Raw genomic sequence first — 16,796 nt, 5'->3', positions numbered from 1 at the left:
TAGATTTCCCCCAGCTCACCAAAACCATTGTCTTCAGAGTTTATGTTTATTATTCCTTCAGTGTCTTCTCTGCAATCGAGTTCTCTGAATAAATACAGGGGTTGAGTTACAATTAAAAATAATGAGACTCTACTGGGCCAATGTCCTTGCATGAAATAAAAGGGTGAGGGCTAATTGCAGGAGCAGAGTTGTGATTTTTTTCCCCAATTTAGCTTTACTTTGATTGGTGGATTGGCACTTTAAATAAAGGTTTCAGGTCTTCCCTGAATGAGGGATACAGAGTGAGTCTCAGGCACAGTCCAGAAAAAAATTTTAATCTTCTTTTCTTAGAACTATCTTGGTTGGCATCACCAGGCCCTGAGAGCACAGTGCATGCCAGCATTGAAGGTAAAATATGATTTTATGATTCCCATGTGATTCCTGTTCTTTTTTCCTATCTCCAGGCAGCTTTTATAAAGAGGATTTATCTTCATTTGTCACCAGAAGCTGAATAATAGCTTATTGTGAAACATTATTAGCATGTTCCAGAGGAGACCTACCTAATACCCTTTCAGCTAAGGACAAAAAGACTTGCCTATAGACTTTTTTTACTATTTGTGATTGTTAGTGACAGTACCTAATTTGGAAAAGTATTAGAAGTTGAGCAAATCTCTTGACTAGTCAGATTTCTGTTCATGTGAGAGTAAAGTGCCTTCTGGACTTATAGAATAAACTGAAGAGATAATTCATTTTAGAAAGAGGAAAACTCAATTTTGAGACATATTTTCCACTAATATCAAAGGAAATTAAAATATTTAGTTAATTTTTATTTTTAAATGATAATTATTGGCATGGTTTTCTGGCTAACCTAAACATAGAATAGTATACCCTTTATATCTGCATATAAAGGTTTGTTATGAAATGACTGTTGGTTGTATTACATTTAAAATGCATTTCAAAATTTATTCTGGAGGGAAACAAAGTAAAAATTCCTGTGAATCATACTTAATAGACTTAATAGACCAACATTTCACATAGTGGAACATTTAAAATTTTAATTTAATGAATTTCATTTATGAAATGAAATTAAATATTCATGGAAGTGTTCCCACATGTTCATTTAGGTGGTAGCTCTGTAAAAAAAAAAAAAAAGTACTTATAAATTTTTTAATTGCTCGTCAATTCATTCCAAAAACTAATAAATAAAAATCAGTTGTTTAGCAACATTTATCTGTTTTGGTTTTGTTTTATTTTGTTTTGAACCTAGTCATTTTGGAAGAGCAAAGAGCTCATGGAAATATTGTCTTTTAGCCATTCTGAAATAAAAATTCATCTGATTTGATTCTCCAATACAACTCTGTTTCAGATCCCACTTTTCAAAATGAAGGACATGATACTGATCCTGTGCCTCCTGAAAATGAGTTCTGCAGTGCCGGTAAGTCAGTCTTCTAGAGGGTACCCTAGTAGAGACATTGCCAGACACCAAACAACACTGAAGGAAGTGGTTGAGTGTCCATAATTGGACTCATTGGGATTAATCCAGTGGTATCTTCCTACTGAGTCAAAAGTCAGGTGCCCAGATGTCAGCCCTTATAATCCAAAAGCAGTAAGCCAAATATAAAATTTTGTTATACAAAAAGATATTTTAAATTTTCCGAAGACAACTTCTACATCTTATTCCATTCACTCAAAGTTAAAAGATGTATGTGGTCTCCAACAATGTCACAGCACAAATTTATTATCAATTACCTGCTATCATTATGAAATCAAAATGGAAAGAGGAAATTTCTCCAAAAAAGTAAAGTACGTTTTTTCTTCTTCATTTTTAAAAGAACAACATTAGCCAAATTACTATGGTTACAAAACTGAGCTAAGTAATTCCATTTGAAGCTAGTAATTAACCAACAAATTTGCCTTATAGGGAGATACTGTGTGACTAAGCCCTGAAGTTTCTTAAATTAAAACACGCCATGCAATGGGCTACTTGTATGTTACAGTCCTGCACCTGGTACATTCCATCATATACTGAGATGATTTCATATGAATACAATCCTTTGAGCACTGAACTACTCCAGCCAATATCATGTGATCCTGTTTACATGAAGACATTATTCAGTTGCTTCATGCATTTGACAAATATTGACCGAGCACCTGCAGTGGATCCAGCAATGTGCTGGCATTAGAGATGTGAAACTAAATGTGACGTGGTCTCTTGTCTTGAGGAGCTCATAGGTGGTCTTAAATGAACTTTAAATATTTAAGTTTCTTGAGACAAAGGAGTAGCCATTTGAGCTTCTTAAAGTTAAAACATTTCAAAAAAGGGGGATGAAAACTGACTGCTAGGATGAAAACCTCCATTTTACAGATAAAAAGAGTTTCTTTTACATTACTCAACATGAATTTTAAATGAAAGAAAAATTAAAGCTGCCACCTTAGCTTACCTTTGTATGATACTGACATTGGGGTCACCTCAGCCATCCACCATCAGTCTAACACCTTAACACTCTTGGAACTTACAATGGTCCACACCTGTGTCAGTCAGGTCCACTCTGAGCAAGAGGACAATGGCTTAAGATTGCCAACTGCCAAATCAGATGTTCTTCTCCTTTTACTTCCTCCTGGGAAAGATATCCTCTGTCTATCTGCATTCATGTAAATATTGCTCATTAATTCATGACTTGGATCAAATAGAAGCAAAGTATACTTTGCCCTGTAGTTGAATCTATCCCAGTTACCTTATTTTTGTACTGGCTAATAGGAGGAAAGAAGGCTCTACTCTCACATCCCCTCAAATTCCAAACAATTTTCTCACCACACACATACACATATCACTCTTTTTGTCTACAAAGGTAACCTCTTTCTCTACTTGGAGTATTTGCTACACATTTATAACTCCTTCCCTTCTATCCACTTGCAAAACTGTATTATTTGAAGAAATTTGCACCATGACCCAGAAGGTAGGATTTTACCTGTATAAAAATGTAGGACGTGGAGACAAATAACATATGCTCAGAAAAATATTCCTGAACTTCCTCACAAAGGAAAAATAATCCCAATACATTTCGTGGAGACTCCAAAAATACCTGTGGTTTAAATGAAGGAAGTAAGGCATTAAAACCCCTTGACCCTAGATGTAAGAATATCCAAAGGAAAAAAACCCCTTAAAATCCAATTTACTCTAATTGTTACTCTTCTCTTCCATTCTCTGATTTTTTCCCCACTTGTATTCATGCATATTAATAAGGATTGGCTTAGAAAGGAAAATATCTTACAGTTTAAAAACCTAGCTGTAAATATAGCTATATTTTTTAAACAACTTTTAAATGAACACAGTAAGTATAATAGTACTTGGTACTAGAATACCTTTTACTTCAGAAAAAATGCCTTTTATATGATCCCAAAAATATAAACACAGATCAACAGGTTTATACATAATCTTTCACAATAAAAATTTTAAAAAAAGAAAAAACATTTAAAAAATAATAATCTTTCACTAAAGATGATGGAGGATTTGTTGAAGCCCTTTGAATGGGAGGCAAGTTAGGTTTTACACATGGTTTTGCCGAATGCCGTGATCCCACACCACGTTCCACAAACCAGGTATGTAGATTTGTCAAACACACAAGAAAACTGAGTTCGAGTTTGTTCCCTTTGCTTTTCTATGTGATAATATTCAAGTTGAGTTATTAGTTTTCTATTTTGTTTCTTTTACTTCTCATTTGTTTTCAACATAACTTTCAAACTAAATCAAATTTTGCTTTTAAAGCAATATAGCATTAAGATGTAGACAAAGGGTAGATGATTCATGTGGGAGCAAAATTATTAAATATTAGGAATTCCCTGGTGGTCCAGTGGTTAGGATTCCATGCTTTCACTGCCAAGGGCCTGGCTTCAGTCCCCGGTCAGGGAACTAGGATCCCACAAGCCGTGCGGTGCAGCCAAAAAAATAAAATTTAATATTATGTTAATACTCCAAACAATTTAAGTTCTTCTTCATTCTACCCAAAAGCTCAAGTCATTTGGGTAATAAACCAGTATTAGCTGGCCCTTAGGTATACGTGTGGCTTTCTATTTTCAGTGTGTAACGAAGTTTCTCATCAAAGAAAATTCAAAATTATTTTTATTTCCATTTAGGTGTTTCCTCAGCAACCTGGGACACCAGGCATGGTTAGTTTGAGCCTTGAGGTATGTATTGTCAGAGTATTTACATATAATCTTTACATTGGTATGTTCTTCATAAGAGAAATACATGGGCTGCTTCTCAGTTTTCCTGGCCAGAAGTCAGTGGCTGTCCTCCTGAGCAGTTCTAGAGAAGTTTATGACATTTATTAGAGCCTCATCTTATAATTTTACTGCAATTTTAAATTTTCAGTTGTTTTGGTTTTTAGAACATCATCTGTGTGTGATCAAAGCAGTACTAATATTTAATAACTAATACATATATATACATTAATTGAAACACATTATTCTGAAGTCACAAATGGCTTATACTTAGTTCCTTCTCCATATAGCATTTGATAAAGTTCCCATGAGGAAAGTTTATCTTACAAAATGTAATTGTTTATGAGGACTGTAAATAGCATTAACACTGTACTATAGTGCCTCCTGCATAGGCTTTGTCTGTCTTATTGCAGTTCTTATACCTAACATATACTCTGTCTAGAAAACCCCAGCAAAATAGAAATGTTTCAGATATCAGTAAAAAATATAAACAGTTATGAATAGAAAAATATTTATGAGATTACAAATTTTTCACAAGGCCTTGCAAAATTTATTTATATCATGACGGTCTGAGGGAAATCGATACTTTGTGCTAGAAGCTTATTTCAAAATGAAGCTAAGTTTCACTGAGTTTTGTTTTTTTATTCTTACTTTCTAGCTTAAACTCAACGCAAAGCACTCTAAACCTCTTCCCAGGAAAAAATGAAATTGACTTTCTGTTGAATTGGCAGCATTCTTGACCATCTATCTAGATACTTACCATTTTCCCCAGTGTTTTTTATATTTATTATTTTGAGAACTTTTACTTGGGAAGGAGGTAGGGTTGTTTTGTTTTAATTTGTTTGGTTTGTTTGCCTGTTTTTTCAAATTGCTCTTCGGGCTGGATTTATAAAAGGCAAAGTAAGTTAAATGAGGGGAAAAAGAGTCAATGAGACAATGTCCTTGTGATTATATTGATATTTCAATTCAATGAACTATTTTCCCATGTTTCAATATGACTTCCACTTAAATATTTTCTCTCTTTTAATTAATGATGAAAAGCAAGCTCACTATTTTAATAGCAATGATAACAACAATGGCAGAACCACATTTAACATTTCTACTTTTTAGTGATGATTTGTGTCTCTTATTTTATTCAAATTGAGCCACTCCAAACTTTGTGCTAATACTACCATATGTTGAAAATCAATTGTGTCATACACAAAAGGAACATATGTGACAAACACTAACCCACTTTTTTTTTCTTGATAGACAATGAGACAGTTGGGAAGTTTGCAGGGATTAAACATGCTTTCTCAGGTAACCTTATTTTCAAATAATTCTTATTGCAAATATTCATGGTGTTGGTGGTAGTGATATTAGCAGCAGCACTGTAATTCATAAAATTTGTTTGTGAATAAACAATATCCTAAATACTGAAAAAGCAAATGAGTAATTGAGATAAGCTAAAACAAAATAAGGACCTAGGACGGGATGATAGGAGAAAATAAAAATAATGTTGAATTTTCTTTAGTAAGAAAAAAATTCTTTTTTGTATTATTAATTTTATTATGCAGCCCAAAATATGAATGCTTAAAAAAGCAAAATCTCAAAGAAGTTTATGGGAATATGTCAGACTGGCTCAGAATAAAAAGCAAGTCTATTGGAAGACTTAACCTAGCCACATTAAATTAACGAATAACACTCTAATTTTTGCTATTTCTACACTTTTTGTGGATTTTTTAGAAAATGGAAACCAAGTTTAAGAAAACACTGAAATATAAGCATACTTTTTTTCTCCATGTCTTTAGTATTCAAGACTTGGCTTTGGGAAATCATTTAATTCTTTGTGGATGCATGCTCTCCTCCCACCACATTCCTCTTTCCCGTGGATGAGACCAAGGGAACATGAAACTCAACAGGTAAGTTAATTGCATCAATGTGTCTGAAACTTCAAGCTTTAAAATATTCTCCTGCTTGCCTTCTCTAAGTTGTCATATAGTAACCACAGACAGGTAACAGTAATGAATAAAAAAATTTCCAAATAACAATAAATCAAAACCTATAACTGTTTTTAGTACTTAGGAAAATTTAAAATAAAATGGTCCAAATTTTCAACCCATTTGTATATTTACTTCAAATAGGAAGATATGGCTTCCAAAACATAGAAACCTATGTTAAAGATATGAACAATAAATAAACTAGCCTGAAAATGAAAGCAGGCTGTATCCTGGAAAATTCTGATTTCAGTCAAGATTCCTTAAATAATTACTAAAAGACACATTTAAAATGATGCAAAACATTCCTAATTAAAACATCATAGGGCTTCCCTGGTGGCGCAGTAGTTGGGAGTCCGCCTGCCAATGCAGGGGACACGTGTTCGTGCGCCGGTCTGGGAAGATCCCCACGTGCCGCGGAGCAGCTGGGCCCGTGAGCCATGGCCACTGATCCTGTGCATCCGGAGCCTGTGCTCCGCAACGGGAGAGGCCACAGCAGTGAGAGGCCCGCGTACCGGAAAAAAAAAATCATAAACCCTAATCAATTAATAAATACCTCAATCAGTTAATCATTATTTATTAGATACCTAACAAATACATAAACCAAATGGTAGATTGGAAATGAAAGTGAAGGTGTTTAAGAATGCCTTCAAAGCTTACAAAATTTCACATCTGATTAGGGGATAAGACAAGACAACATATTACAAGGTGCTAAGTTGTGAGGTATAAGTAATGAATGAGGTACAAGTAATGAAAGCCCAGGAGTTTAGAGATGGGCAATGGTAGAAGAGATGAAGCACAGCCAGATTGTTGTGAGACTTCTTTTTTGTTTATTTTTTGTTTTTTTGCGGTACACAGGCCTCTCACTGTTGTGGCCTCTCCCGTTGCGGAGCACAGGCTCCGGATGTGCAGGCTCAGCGGCCATGGCTCACGGGCCCAGCTGCTCCGCAGCATGTGGGATCTTCCCGGACCAGGGCACGAACCTGTGTCCCCTGCATCGGCAGGTGGACTCTCAACCACTGCGCCACCAGGGAAGCCCTGTTTTTTGTTTTGTTTTAACATCTTTATTGGAGTGTAACTGCTTTACAATGTGTGATAGTTTCTGCCGTATAACAAAGTGAATCAACTATACATGTACATATATCCCCATATCTCCTCCCTCTTGCATCTTCCTCCCATCCTCCCTATCCCACCCCTCTAGGTGGAGACTTCTAAGCCACTTTGAGGAGCTTGCAAATAATTTAAAAATAATAGGGAGCTGTTCACAACAGGTAATTTCAAAGAGGAGCAAAAAAACATGGTTGTTTTAACAGGAACTTTTGATTCCAGATGGTTTTCCATAACAAGCAGCATTACTCACCAAGCCACATTTAGTGGGACAGTAAATTATGTTAATGGTGATTCTTTCTCCACTTGATTGTTTCCAAAATGAATTCATGATGTAAGAATTTGATTGGTATTTTATTTAATTACCCTTTCTCCTTTCATTAACTCAAAAAATATATTATCTAACCTGTGCCAGTCACTTATTAGGACCTATGTTAAGTCCTGGGGCTATAAAGATAAATAAGACATTATCCTCTGTCAGCTGACCAAGGGACAAATCTTTATTAGCAGTAACTGTAATCTAGTGGGAAAGTGTTAAAATAGAGATACATAGAGGCAGCTGTGGGAACCCAGAGGACGAAACGGCTCAGTCTACCCAGAAGTTCATATAGCTTTCCATCTTCATGCACAGTCATAGTCCCAAAGGAAGTAGGGGAGGTAAACACCTACCAGACTGCTCCCAAAAACACTGACTTTAAGTGAATCAGTGCTTCCTATGGAACACATCTTCAAGACAAGTCTCCTAGACTCTCTTCCAAGTAGAAAGTTCCCCAAGCCCTTTTGCTTTGTCAGACACCACAGTTCAGTGAGCCATCGCTTCCTGACACTCCTTTCAAATTTCTCTGCAGTATGAATATTCTTTGCCTGTGCATCCCCCACCTCTCCCATCGCAGCCATCCCTGCAGCCTCCACAGCCAGGACAGAAACCTTTCCTCCAGCCCACCGTTGTAACCTCCGTCCAGAACACAGTCCAGAAGGGAATATCTCAGCCTCCGATTTACCCGGGACATCCACCCTTGCAGCAATCAGAGGGGCCAATGATTCAACAGGGGGCACCATCAGAAAAGCCACCAAAGACCGAGGTAATTCCTTTCTCTGAAGTCAGACCTGGATCGTCCATTAACTTAGTGAAAGAAAATCGATTTGCAGAGCACATTTAAATAATCAGAGCTTTGGGCATAATGCATGAAAATACAAATGTTTTCAAGCAATTGACATATCTGGGAGTAGAATATAAATATCCATTCCTGCCCTTTGCCATCTAAGATGGGGCATGGATTCTAAAAGATCCTGTTCCTGTAAAATTGGTTTCTTAGTTACAAAAGATGAAAGCTTTCAGAGGAAATAGGACAGCCCAGAGAATTCCAGGCTTCTTATCACCAGGCTCTTTTTTCAATGTTGGAAGGACTGAGAAAAATGATTGATCCCTCAGCATTGCAAATAATATTTTTGCAGTATTATTTCTCTATCTGGTAATAGAGAAGACAATCAAGCAAAAGTATCAGGTAATAATTTTGAGAAAAGAGCAATGGACAGGAAAGGAAGGTATCACGTAACTAGTATGCTGCAGGCATTTAACATCCCCACATACCATCCTGACTCCAATCCTATGAAGATAGATCTTATCATCCTTTTTTAAAAGGACATATTTTAAGAGGTTATAAAATTTTCCCAGTATTACACAAAAATTAAGTGGCACAGCCAGCATTCAAATCAATCTGGCATGCTCTGATTCCAAAATTCATTACTTTCTATTCTGCAAAACAAAGCAAACTCATGACAGACATGCCCCATCTCCTCTCTGTGCACTTGAGTCATGTCAGTAAAGGGCAACTGTAATCTCTTTGGTTGTACCCTCAGAGGTGAAATGAAAGTAAAAACAAGGAAATTGTTTTATCATAATCGTAAATAAGATAAGAACATTTTAAGTTCACTTCGTCTATTTTAATTGTTCAGTAATTTTAATATTTATCTGTAATGCAGTTGCCAGGAATGAATTTTGCTGATCCACAAGACCCATCGGTAAGTACAAATCTCAGTAAGACACTTTCTTGGGAAATACATCTCTATACTTCAAGAAAGGAGAGTAAAAAATTTTAATTGCCCCATTTATCCATAAATATGAAATATAACGTGTTCCTTTGTTTGCGTAAGTATTAAATACTTGTTTATCATAGTAATCCATCTGAAAATAAGTTTCATATAATTCCTAGAAATGGCCGTAATGGGAGGTTTGCCTGTGTTATAGCAAATATGAATTGCTTATTCTCTTTCTACCACTTAAAGATGTTTCCAATAGCCCGTTTGATATCTCTGGGACCAGTGCCACAAAATAAACCACCTCCAGTAAGTTTTTTTAATACCACTTCTCTGTGATTTACTTAAAAGTTTTTCTCTTGGGAAATGCATTTTGTGATGATTATTGTATTTATATTTAGCTTTATCCAGGAATATTTTACATGTCCTATGGAGCAAATCAATTGGTAAGTCTTTATCCTATAAAAAGTATCATTTTAATTAAATGTTTTCTTAAGAGATAATATTATAAAATCTAGGCCTCAAACAATAGATTCCATATTCTCTGAATGCCTAAGTTAGCAACTGAAATGGCAAGGAGGCACACTTCCTATTTGGATAATTCTGGCCAGGCATAACACACACACACACACACACACACACACACACACACACACAGTGGCATTAAAGAAAAGGTAACTTTTCTATCTTAATTATCCAAATTGGCTACATTCATTTAATAATGACTCATCTCTCCACTTTACCCTGTCTCTGGACACGGTATTAATATTAAGTTTTAAAGAAAGACTAAATGACTTTTAACTTTGTCTTGAGTAGTTACAAAGATAATAGGAGTCAGCTGGCTCATAATATGATGCTGTGTTTCTTTTTGAACAGAACGCTCCTGCCAGACTTGGCGTCATGAGCTCAGAAGAAATGGCTGTGAGTAATGTCTTCAAAGTCTTCTTACAATAGTGGCCAAGGGAGAACAGTCACAGATGACTGGCTGCAAGAGGTGTTGGCCCTGAATATAGCTGAATATACAGCATGGGACTCAAGTTGTTCCACTCCAAAACCAAAAGCTTGATTCTGAAGCAGTATGCAAAGATTTCATCACATTTCCCATATAGTCGTTTCTGAGTGATGACCATTCTTGCACATAGGATTTTGCCCCATTTCTTGAATATGAGAACAGGAGAAACCTCTCTTGAAAAGCCACCATTATTAAACAGCAAACGCTTCAAACCAAAAAAGATACACATGGTTCATGAAGTTCCCGTTACTTCTCAGACCACTTAACCCCTCAAAACAACAAATTCAACAAAATTGCAAATCATTTAGACCTCAAAATTGAGAGATCAAAACAAAATTAACCAAGTTTAAAATTTGATTATTGTAAAATTCAAAGTACATTAACAATGTAAGTCAAGTCAAGTGTATTCTTATTCTCTTATCATTATCTATGCATATTACAACTTTAAAATTTGAGATCAATAGACTCACACAACTGGACTTTTTTCCCTCAGAAATTTCTACGTTAAATCTGTTAGAGCACAAAGCAAAACAAAACAAATTAACTGAATTAACAAATCATTATCAACTACGGATCCTACTGATTTAATAAATACATGTAAACATGCTATCACTGAAGAAAACTTGAATCTCAAGTTTTCTGTGAGTGAGACACATAAAAAGATCCTATGGAGGCAAGATAAATAAGATAAGGTTCCTGATCTCAGGGAGTTCACAGTCTAGTCAGTGGAAAAAATAGACACAGGGGCAGAAAATGTGAAAATCATGTGATAAAGGTAGCAGCCCAGGGGTTCACAGTGCCATCCCTGGAGAAGATGGGAAAATCTGCGAGTGGAGAGCCAGGAGAAGATAAGAGGAAAAAGTACTGACTCTACATAACACCAACGAAACGGGTTGAAAATTCAAGTGTGTTAATTATTATTTTAGAATTTTAATTAATTTATATTTTGCCTCATTCTTAAAAGATTTTTCTGTAGCTTATGAAAAACACAATAAATATAACCAAAAAACTGAAGATAGAATTTAAAATGAGGAAATGAGAATACAGATATGCAAGTTACAAAGCCCTGCACACTTGCTGTAAGAAGCCCAAGATTTGGTCCTGAAATTTTTTGCAACAAAGGAAAAAAGGACACATGGTCAGTTCTAGAATTTTAACTGTCCACAGGAAGAAAATATTTCTGTTTCTACAGAGGGAGGTAGGGAGGGAAGAAGGAAGGAAGTAGAGAAGGAAGGAAGGAAAAATTTTTAAAGCAAAAGAAAAAATATTACATGGGGCTTCATTCATTTTGAGGGATACTGAGAAATGATACTGACAATGTCCTCCAAAACTCTGCTCAACAAACTCAGGAATGCTTCAGATTTTGTCTTATGATGGAATTGCCCTTTTCAACTGCTTATTGTTTTCTTAAAATGAAATTCAAACTACCTTTTGCCTGTAGACTTGGTTCTGTCCTACTTCCCTGCTTCTTTCCCTCTTACCCTTCGGCAGGTATTCAAAGGGTCTTCATCTCCCTTTCAAAGAAGTGAGAGTCCCCACCCAGAAAAGTACAGAAGCCAATTTAGTGAGAAATGTGCTTACACAAAGCTGTCAGCCAATTCTCTGTTCCCTATCTGTTTTTTATGGTTTTTCAGTGAATCTGACTGGTATAATGTCATCGTATAGTTAATAATATGTGATAAATGGTTTTTTCCAGGGAGGAAGAGGAGGCCCCATGGTCTATGGAGCCATGTTCCCGGGATTTGGAGGCATGAGGCCCGGCCTTGGAGGGATGCCCCCCAGTCCAGCCATGGGCGGGGACTTTACTCTGGAATTTGACTCCCCAGTCGCTGGAACCAAAGGCCCGGAGAAGGGAGAAGGAGATGCACAAGACCTCCCTATGCCGGAGGCCAACCCAGCCGATCTGGAAAACCCAGCTCTCCTTTCAGAGCTAGCACCTGGTGCCCTTGGAGGGCTTCTTGCTAATCCTAAAGGCAATATCCCCAACCTAGCAAAAGGCCCTGCAGGGCACAGCAGGGGACCCCTCAGGGTCACCCCAGCAGCTGCAGACCCACTGATGACCCCTGGATTAGCTGATGTTTATGAGACCTACAGTGCTGATGAGACCACAACTCTGGGTCTCCAGGAAGAAACCACCGTGGATTCCACAGTGACCTCTGACAGTCAGCACACATCGATGCCAGGAAACAAGGCCCAGCAGCCCCAGATTAAGCATGATGCATGGCATTTCCAAGAGCCCTGAGAGGCTTGAGATATCAGCTACTTTCTGTATGCACAAGCTCCCCAGCTTTGTCCCAATAGTCTATCTTTTTGCGAAAACACTCATTACCCTCTGCAGCAAAGGCATTAAAAGTGTTAAGCACATACTAATAAATATAAGTGGCTAGAAATAGTGTAGGTCCCCTTCTTGCTTTCATTCTCTTATTGAAATAAAATGTGTTGCCTGTCTCTGTGATTTAGAAATACTATTAATAACATCAGAGCAAGTCTAAGGGTCTGTGCATTTGAAAGTCACCATTTCTTAGCTGTCTTGACATTATAGAATTTCTCTTACTAGCATGACACTGTTATATCCAGGAAATGTGACATTGCTTTGGAAATTTTTCTCTAAGCAAAGGCACATATTCTTAGAATTATAAGTTATTTCATTTAAATGTTATTAAATGGGGATTGGTGGACAAACCCTGACTGGTATTACTGGGTTTGGTATACTGGATTTAAAATTCTCATTTGTAGAGTATTTTATTTAATCTAGTAAAAGCATCTAGCCTATTTTAAATAAAAATTTTTCTCACTGAAACTATCAGAAATTATACACTTATTATTTACATATATTCAAACTATTAAGAAAAGCATACTCATCCCCTGTATTTGCTACTCTTTAACCCATTTTATTCAACTCATTTTTCTTTCCTGGAAAGTTTATTGTGTATCTACCAATGTCCTAGGCACTGTGCTAGGGAACAGCGACACAGCCCCTTCCCTCAGAGCTTTCAATAGGGATGATTGACAAGCAGACAAGCAACCACAGTAATAACAAAAACAGCCACTCTAGGCCAAGCCCTAGTACTTTACATGTATTATCTCACAACAGCACTGCAAAATAGATACTCCCAAACCTGCAAACATGTGAAAGTGCTATAACAAGGCCAAGTACAGGGTATTCTTGAACCACAGAGGATATTAGGGGTGTCTCCAGCCTAAGGTTAGGAGCATGGGAGGGGATGGGAGGGATCACATAAGTTTTCTCAGAACAGTATCAAAAGCATCTGTAGAATGAGGCCTCCAAGAGGAAGAAACACAAGAAGAGTTATGTGGGCACCATGTAAGAATTAGCTCATTTCTGTGAAATATAATGTGGGAAAACGATAACCAGAAAATGATCATTACTTGTCACCAAAGCTAGGTATATATCAGTCACAGCTATTTGCCTAAATTAAGAGGTTCCAAGGCCAGATCTGAAAATTAGCCTCATCCCTAAAAAGGAGCCTCCTCCTCCACTCTCTCCACTTCCTCCCAAGTTGCCCAGCCCAGGTCTTAGGCTCCATGGAGCTCAGATTCCCCTCCATGTCCCGTGGAGATTTTGGAGATGCAGCCAAGGAAAAGAGCCCTGAGATGCCTCCTGACCTGGGATACTTCAGGAGCCTTAACAGGACCATGCAGCCACCTCTTATTTTCTCGCTCTCTCCAGGCAGAGCTCTGCTCACCCCCACTCCATGGGCTAGAGCAGAAGGAGGATGTAGGAGATTCAAATTCAGTTTTTGTCCCATAGTGGCTCTGGCAAAGGTGTAAGGGTAACAGAATGACTGCCATGGTAGCCAGCAGATGCCCACTGAGACCCACCTTAGCACTCCAGACAGTCTTCTAAAAAGCAATACGGGGACTTCCCTGGCAGTCCAGTAGTTAGGACTTCGCCTTCCAATGCAGGGAGTGCGGGTTTGATCCCTGGTCGAGGAGCTAAGATTCCACATGCCTCAGGGTCAAAAATACAAAACCTAAAACAGAAGCAGTATTGTTACAAATTCAATAAAGACTTTAAAAATGGTCCACATCAAAAAAAAAGCAGTATGGTAAAAGACATATAGAGAGATATGTGTTCAAACTTTGACCTCACATCTAATCATCTATGAGTCTTTGGAAGTAAGACCTAATCTCTCTGCTCCTGTGTTTTCATTTCCAAATTGGAGCTACAACCCAACTCACCTCACAAGGTTGTTGTGAGAATTAAATGAGATAAAGTACACAGATAAAATTGCTAAATCATAGTAGTTTCCTTCTTTTCCTACTGATAATTTTCATAAGGAGAACCAAGCAAAACAGCAGCAGTAACAGTGGAGAAATGGAATTTTCCCATTATCTGATGAAATTGTGCTTTTCTATTCACACTTCCACACACTACCTTTTTTGTCCTTCTTTGTAATTCATAGCATACATTTATGAGCTCACATACGCTGGTTGCTCTGATGAATGTTGTCCTATAAAGGCCTCAAAGCAGGCTGGGCACTTAATTGTGTAAATAGTTAGATCAACTTTGACAAGGTGGGATACCAAGTTGTTGATACCCTGCCACCATAGCCACCTCAAACACCAGTCCATGAGCAAACACCAAGGTGGTCAGGGAAAGAGGCTAAATGTCGCCCACAGGAGGAGCCATCTTAATTATTGAGAATTTCTTCTACTATGGCTTCCCTCTACCAGAAATTTATATGAGAAATGAATATCTTCCTACTGCATCCCATCCCGAAGCCTCTATTTAAATAGCCTGCCTTCTAGACTGCCTTATTAGTAATCTTCCAATCTTGCTCTTTCCAAGTCCTTGACCAGCTGACCAATCTGGTGTTGTCCCTGAGTTTGTATAGATCTATATCTCAGGCCATTTGTCCTTCCACACAAAATAGACAAACTAAAATTCTGTCTACTCAGTGGGGTTGTGGTGCATTAACCGTGCACTTCCAGCTGATACCTGAGTATAGAAATCCATGAACCACACACACACTCTTTCCTCTCCATTAATTGATCAGAAATAAGGTAGTCATATAATTGATTCTCCAAACTAGGATACTTTGATCACGAAAAGTGGTGTCATGAATGATGAATGAATGTCGGACAACAGGTGTAAACCAGTACTACCTAGGGCAAACCTTGACACCTGGTTATTCTAGTCATATGGAACTCCCCGTGAAGCCAAATGTGTGGATTGAGGGAAAGCCATCAAAGTTATAAAGAGGAACCTGAACCTGTTGCTTAGGCAAATTACTTGATGCCTCCAGACCTGCTAAAGCCTGATCATTTTCACTTACAATGGAATGCTGCTGTTTATACTATTTTATGGTTCAGTGGATCATAAATCATGTAGTTCAAGATGGGTAACTCAAGTAGCATAGTCACTTGGCATCCCAAAATCAGCATATTGTGTCTATTAGGGTCCAGTAGCAAAATAAGAACTTCTTTTCACAAGGAGAACCCTAAGGTTCCATGCTCTTATTCTCCTGTCAGGACTTGTCAGAGGTCCACAGATACTTCCATAAAGCCCTGAGTCATAATGCCAAAGTGACAGGGAAGCTTATGCTACAACACGTACCCCTCCCTTGTCCTAAGTCCCATTCAAAACTGGCAGCCTTTCAAGTTATACACTAGGTGGTATATGTTGTCTTCAGAACACAAAGAAATCCAAAAGCATTGTGCTTCTCTCTTACTGTAGGGTGGTACAAGCTGCTGCAACTTGCCTTTCACTTTAGTTATCTTGACATGCCCCAGACTACTAAACCTCTAGAAATGTCAGGAGCCCCATAAACTTCTGCAGTATTTATCTTCCACCCTCTGGCTTGCTACATCATTCTAATCAAAACCTGTTGCATTGTGTCTTCAATGTAATGGATTGGCATGATTTCCTGTGGGATTTGAAGATGATCAAGGACCCTCAGGACTATCTTATGACAAATTGCAAGAGAGGTGACACAGTCCTGGGGCAAAACAGTTTAAGTTTGTATTGTCCCTGCTGTTTAAAAGAAAACTGCTTCTGATTTTTCTTACTGATTGGAATAGAAAGAAAGCATCTGTCATATCAATAGCTACATATGAAGTGCCATGGGCTATACTGATTTGTTCCAATAAAGCTACCACATCTAGAACTATAGCTACCACTGGCATCACCATCTGATTGATTTTGCAATAATCTACTGTGTCCCCATGACCCATATAGCATTTACATCAGCCAAACAAGTGAGTTAAGTGCGGATGTGGGAGGTCATCTCCCAAGCCTTCAGTGGTGACACTAATCTCTGTAGTTCCCCCTACAGGTTTTACCATCTTGCTGAGGGATTAAAGAAAGGAATACAGTTCTAGGAGCTTCCTTCCACTTGGGCCTTCCTACTTATAGCTTTCATTCCACTGGGGTAGGAATCAATGTGGAATGCTGCCAATTGTTAGGCATAACTATTCTGACTATATATTCTGGGACTGGG

At 37.7% G+C, this 16,796-nt stretch overlaps 1 protein-coding gene across 1 annotated transcript; it reads left to right on the top strand.

The window, feature by feature from the left end:
- Positions 1–285: 285 nt before the first annotated feature.
- AMBN (ameloblastin) lies at positions 286–13,132 on the top strand. The gene is made up of 11 exons (XM_065877871.1): positions 286–387; positions 1,346–1,414; positions 4,114–4,164; positions 5,452–5,499; positions 5,991–6,101; positions 8,132–8,365; positions 9,267–9,305; positions 9,570–9,629; positions 9,722–9,766; positions 10,197–10,241; positions 12,029–13,132. The coding sequence occupies exons 1-11, from the start codon at positions 373–375 to the stop codon at positions 12,572–12,574; spliced, it is 1,263 nt and encodes a 420-aa protein (XP_065733943.1). The 5' UTR covers positions 286–372; the 3' UTR covers positions 12,575–13,132.
- The last annotated feature ends 3,664 nt before the right edge of the window (positions 13,133–16,796 follow it).

The sequence above is a fragment of the Phocoena phocoena genome, chromosome 5, assembly GCF_963924675.1.
Source record: "Phocoena phocoena chromosome 5, mPhoPho1.1, whole genome shotgun sequence".
Classification (NCBI taxonomy): Eukaryota; Metazoa; Chordata; class Mammalia; order Artiodactyla; family Phocoenidae; genus Phocoena; species Phocoena phocoena.
Note: the sequence above shows the minus strand (reverse complement) of the source record. Positions and strands in the feature narration are given on the sequence as shown.

What these genes read in the sequence shown, in the direction of transcription:
- AMBN (XM_065877871.1), top strand. An exon ending in GGGAACATGAAACTCAACAG is followed by an intron (nt 6,102 to 8,131) that starts GTAAGTTAATTG and finishes ATTTCTCTGCAG; the next exon opens with TATGAATATTCTTTGCCTGT. An exon ending in CTGATCCACAAGACCCATCG is followed by an intron (nt 9,306 to 9,569) that starts GTAAGTACAAAT and finishes TACCACTTAAAG; the next exon opens with ATGTTTCCAATAGCCCGTTT.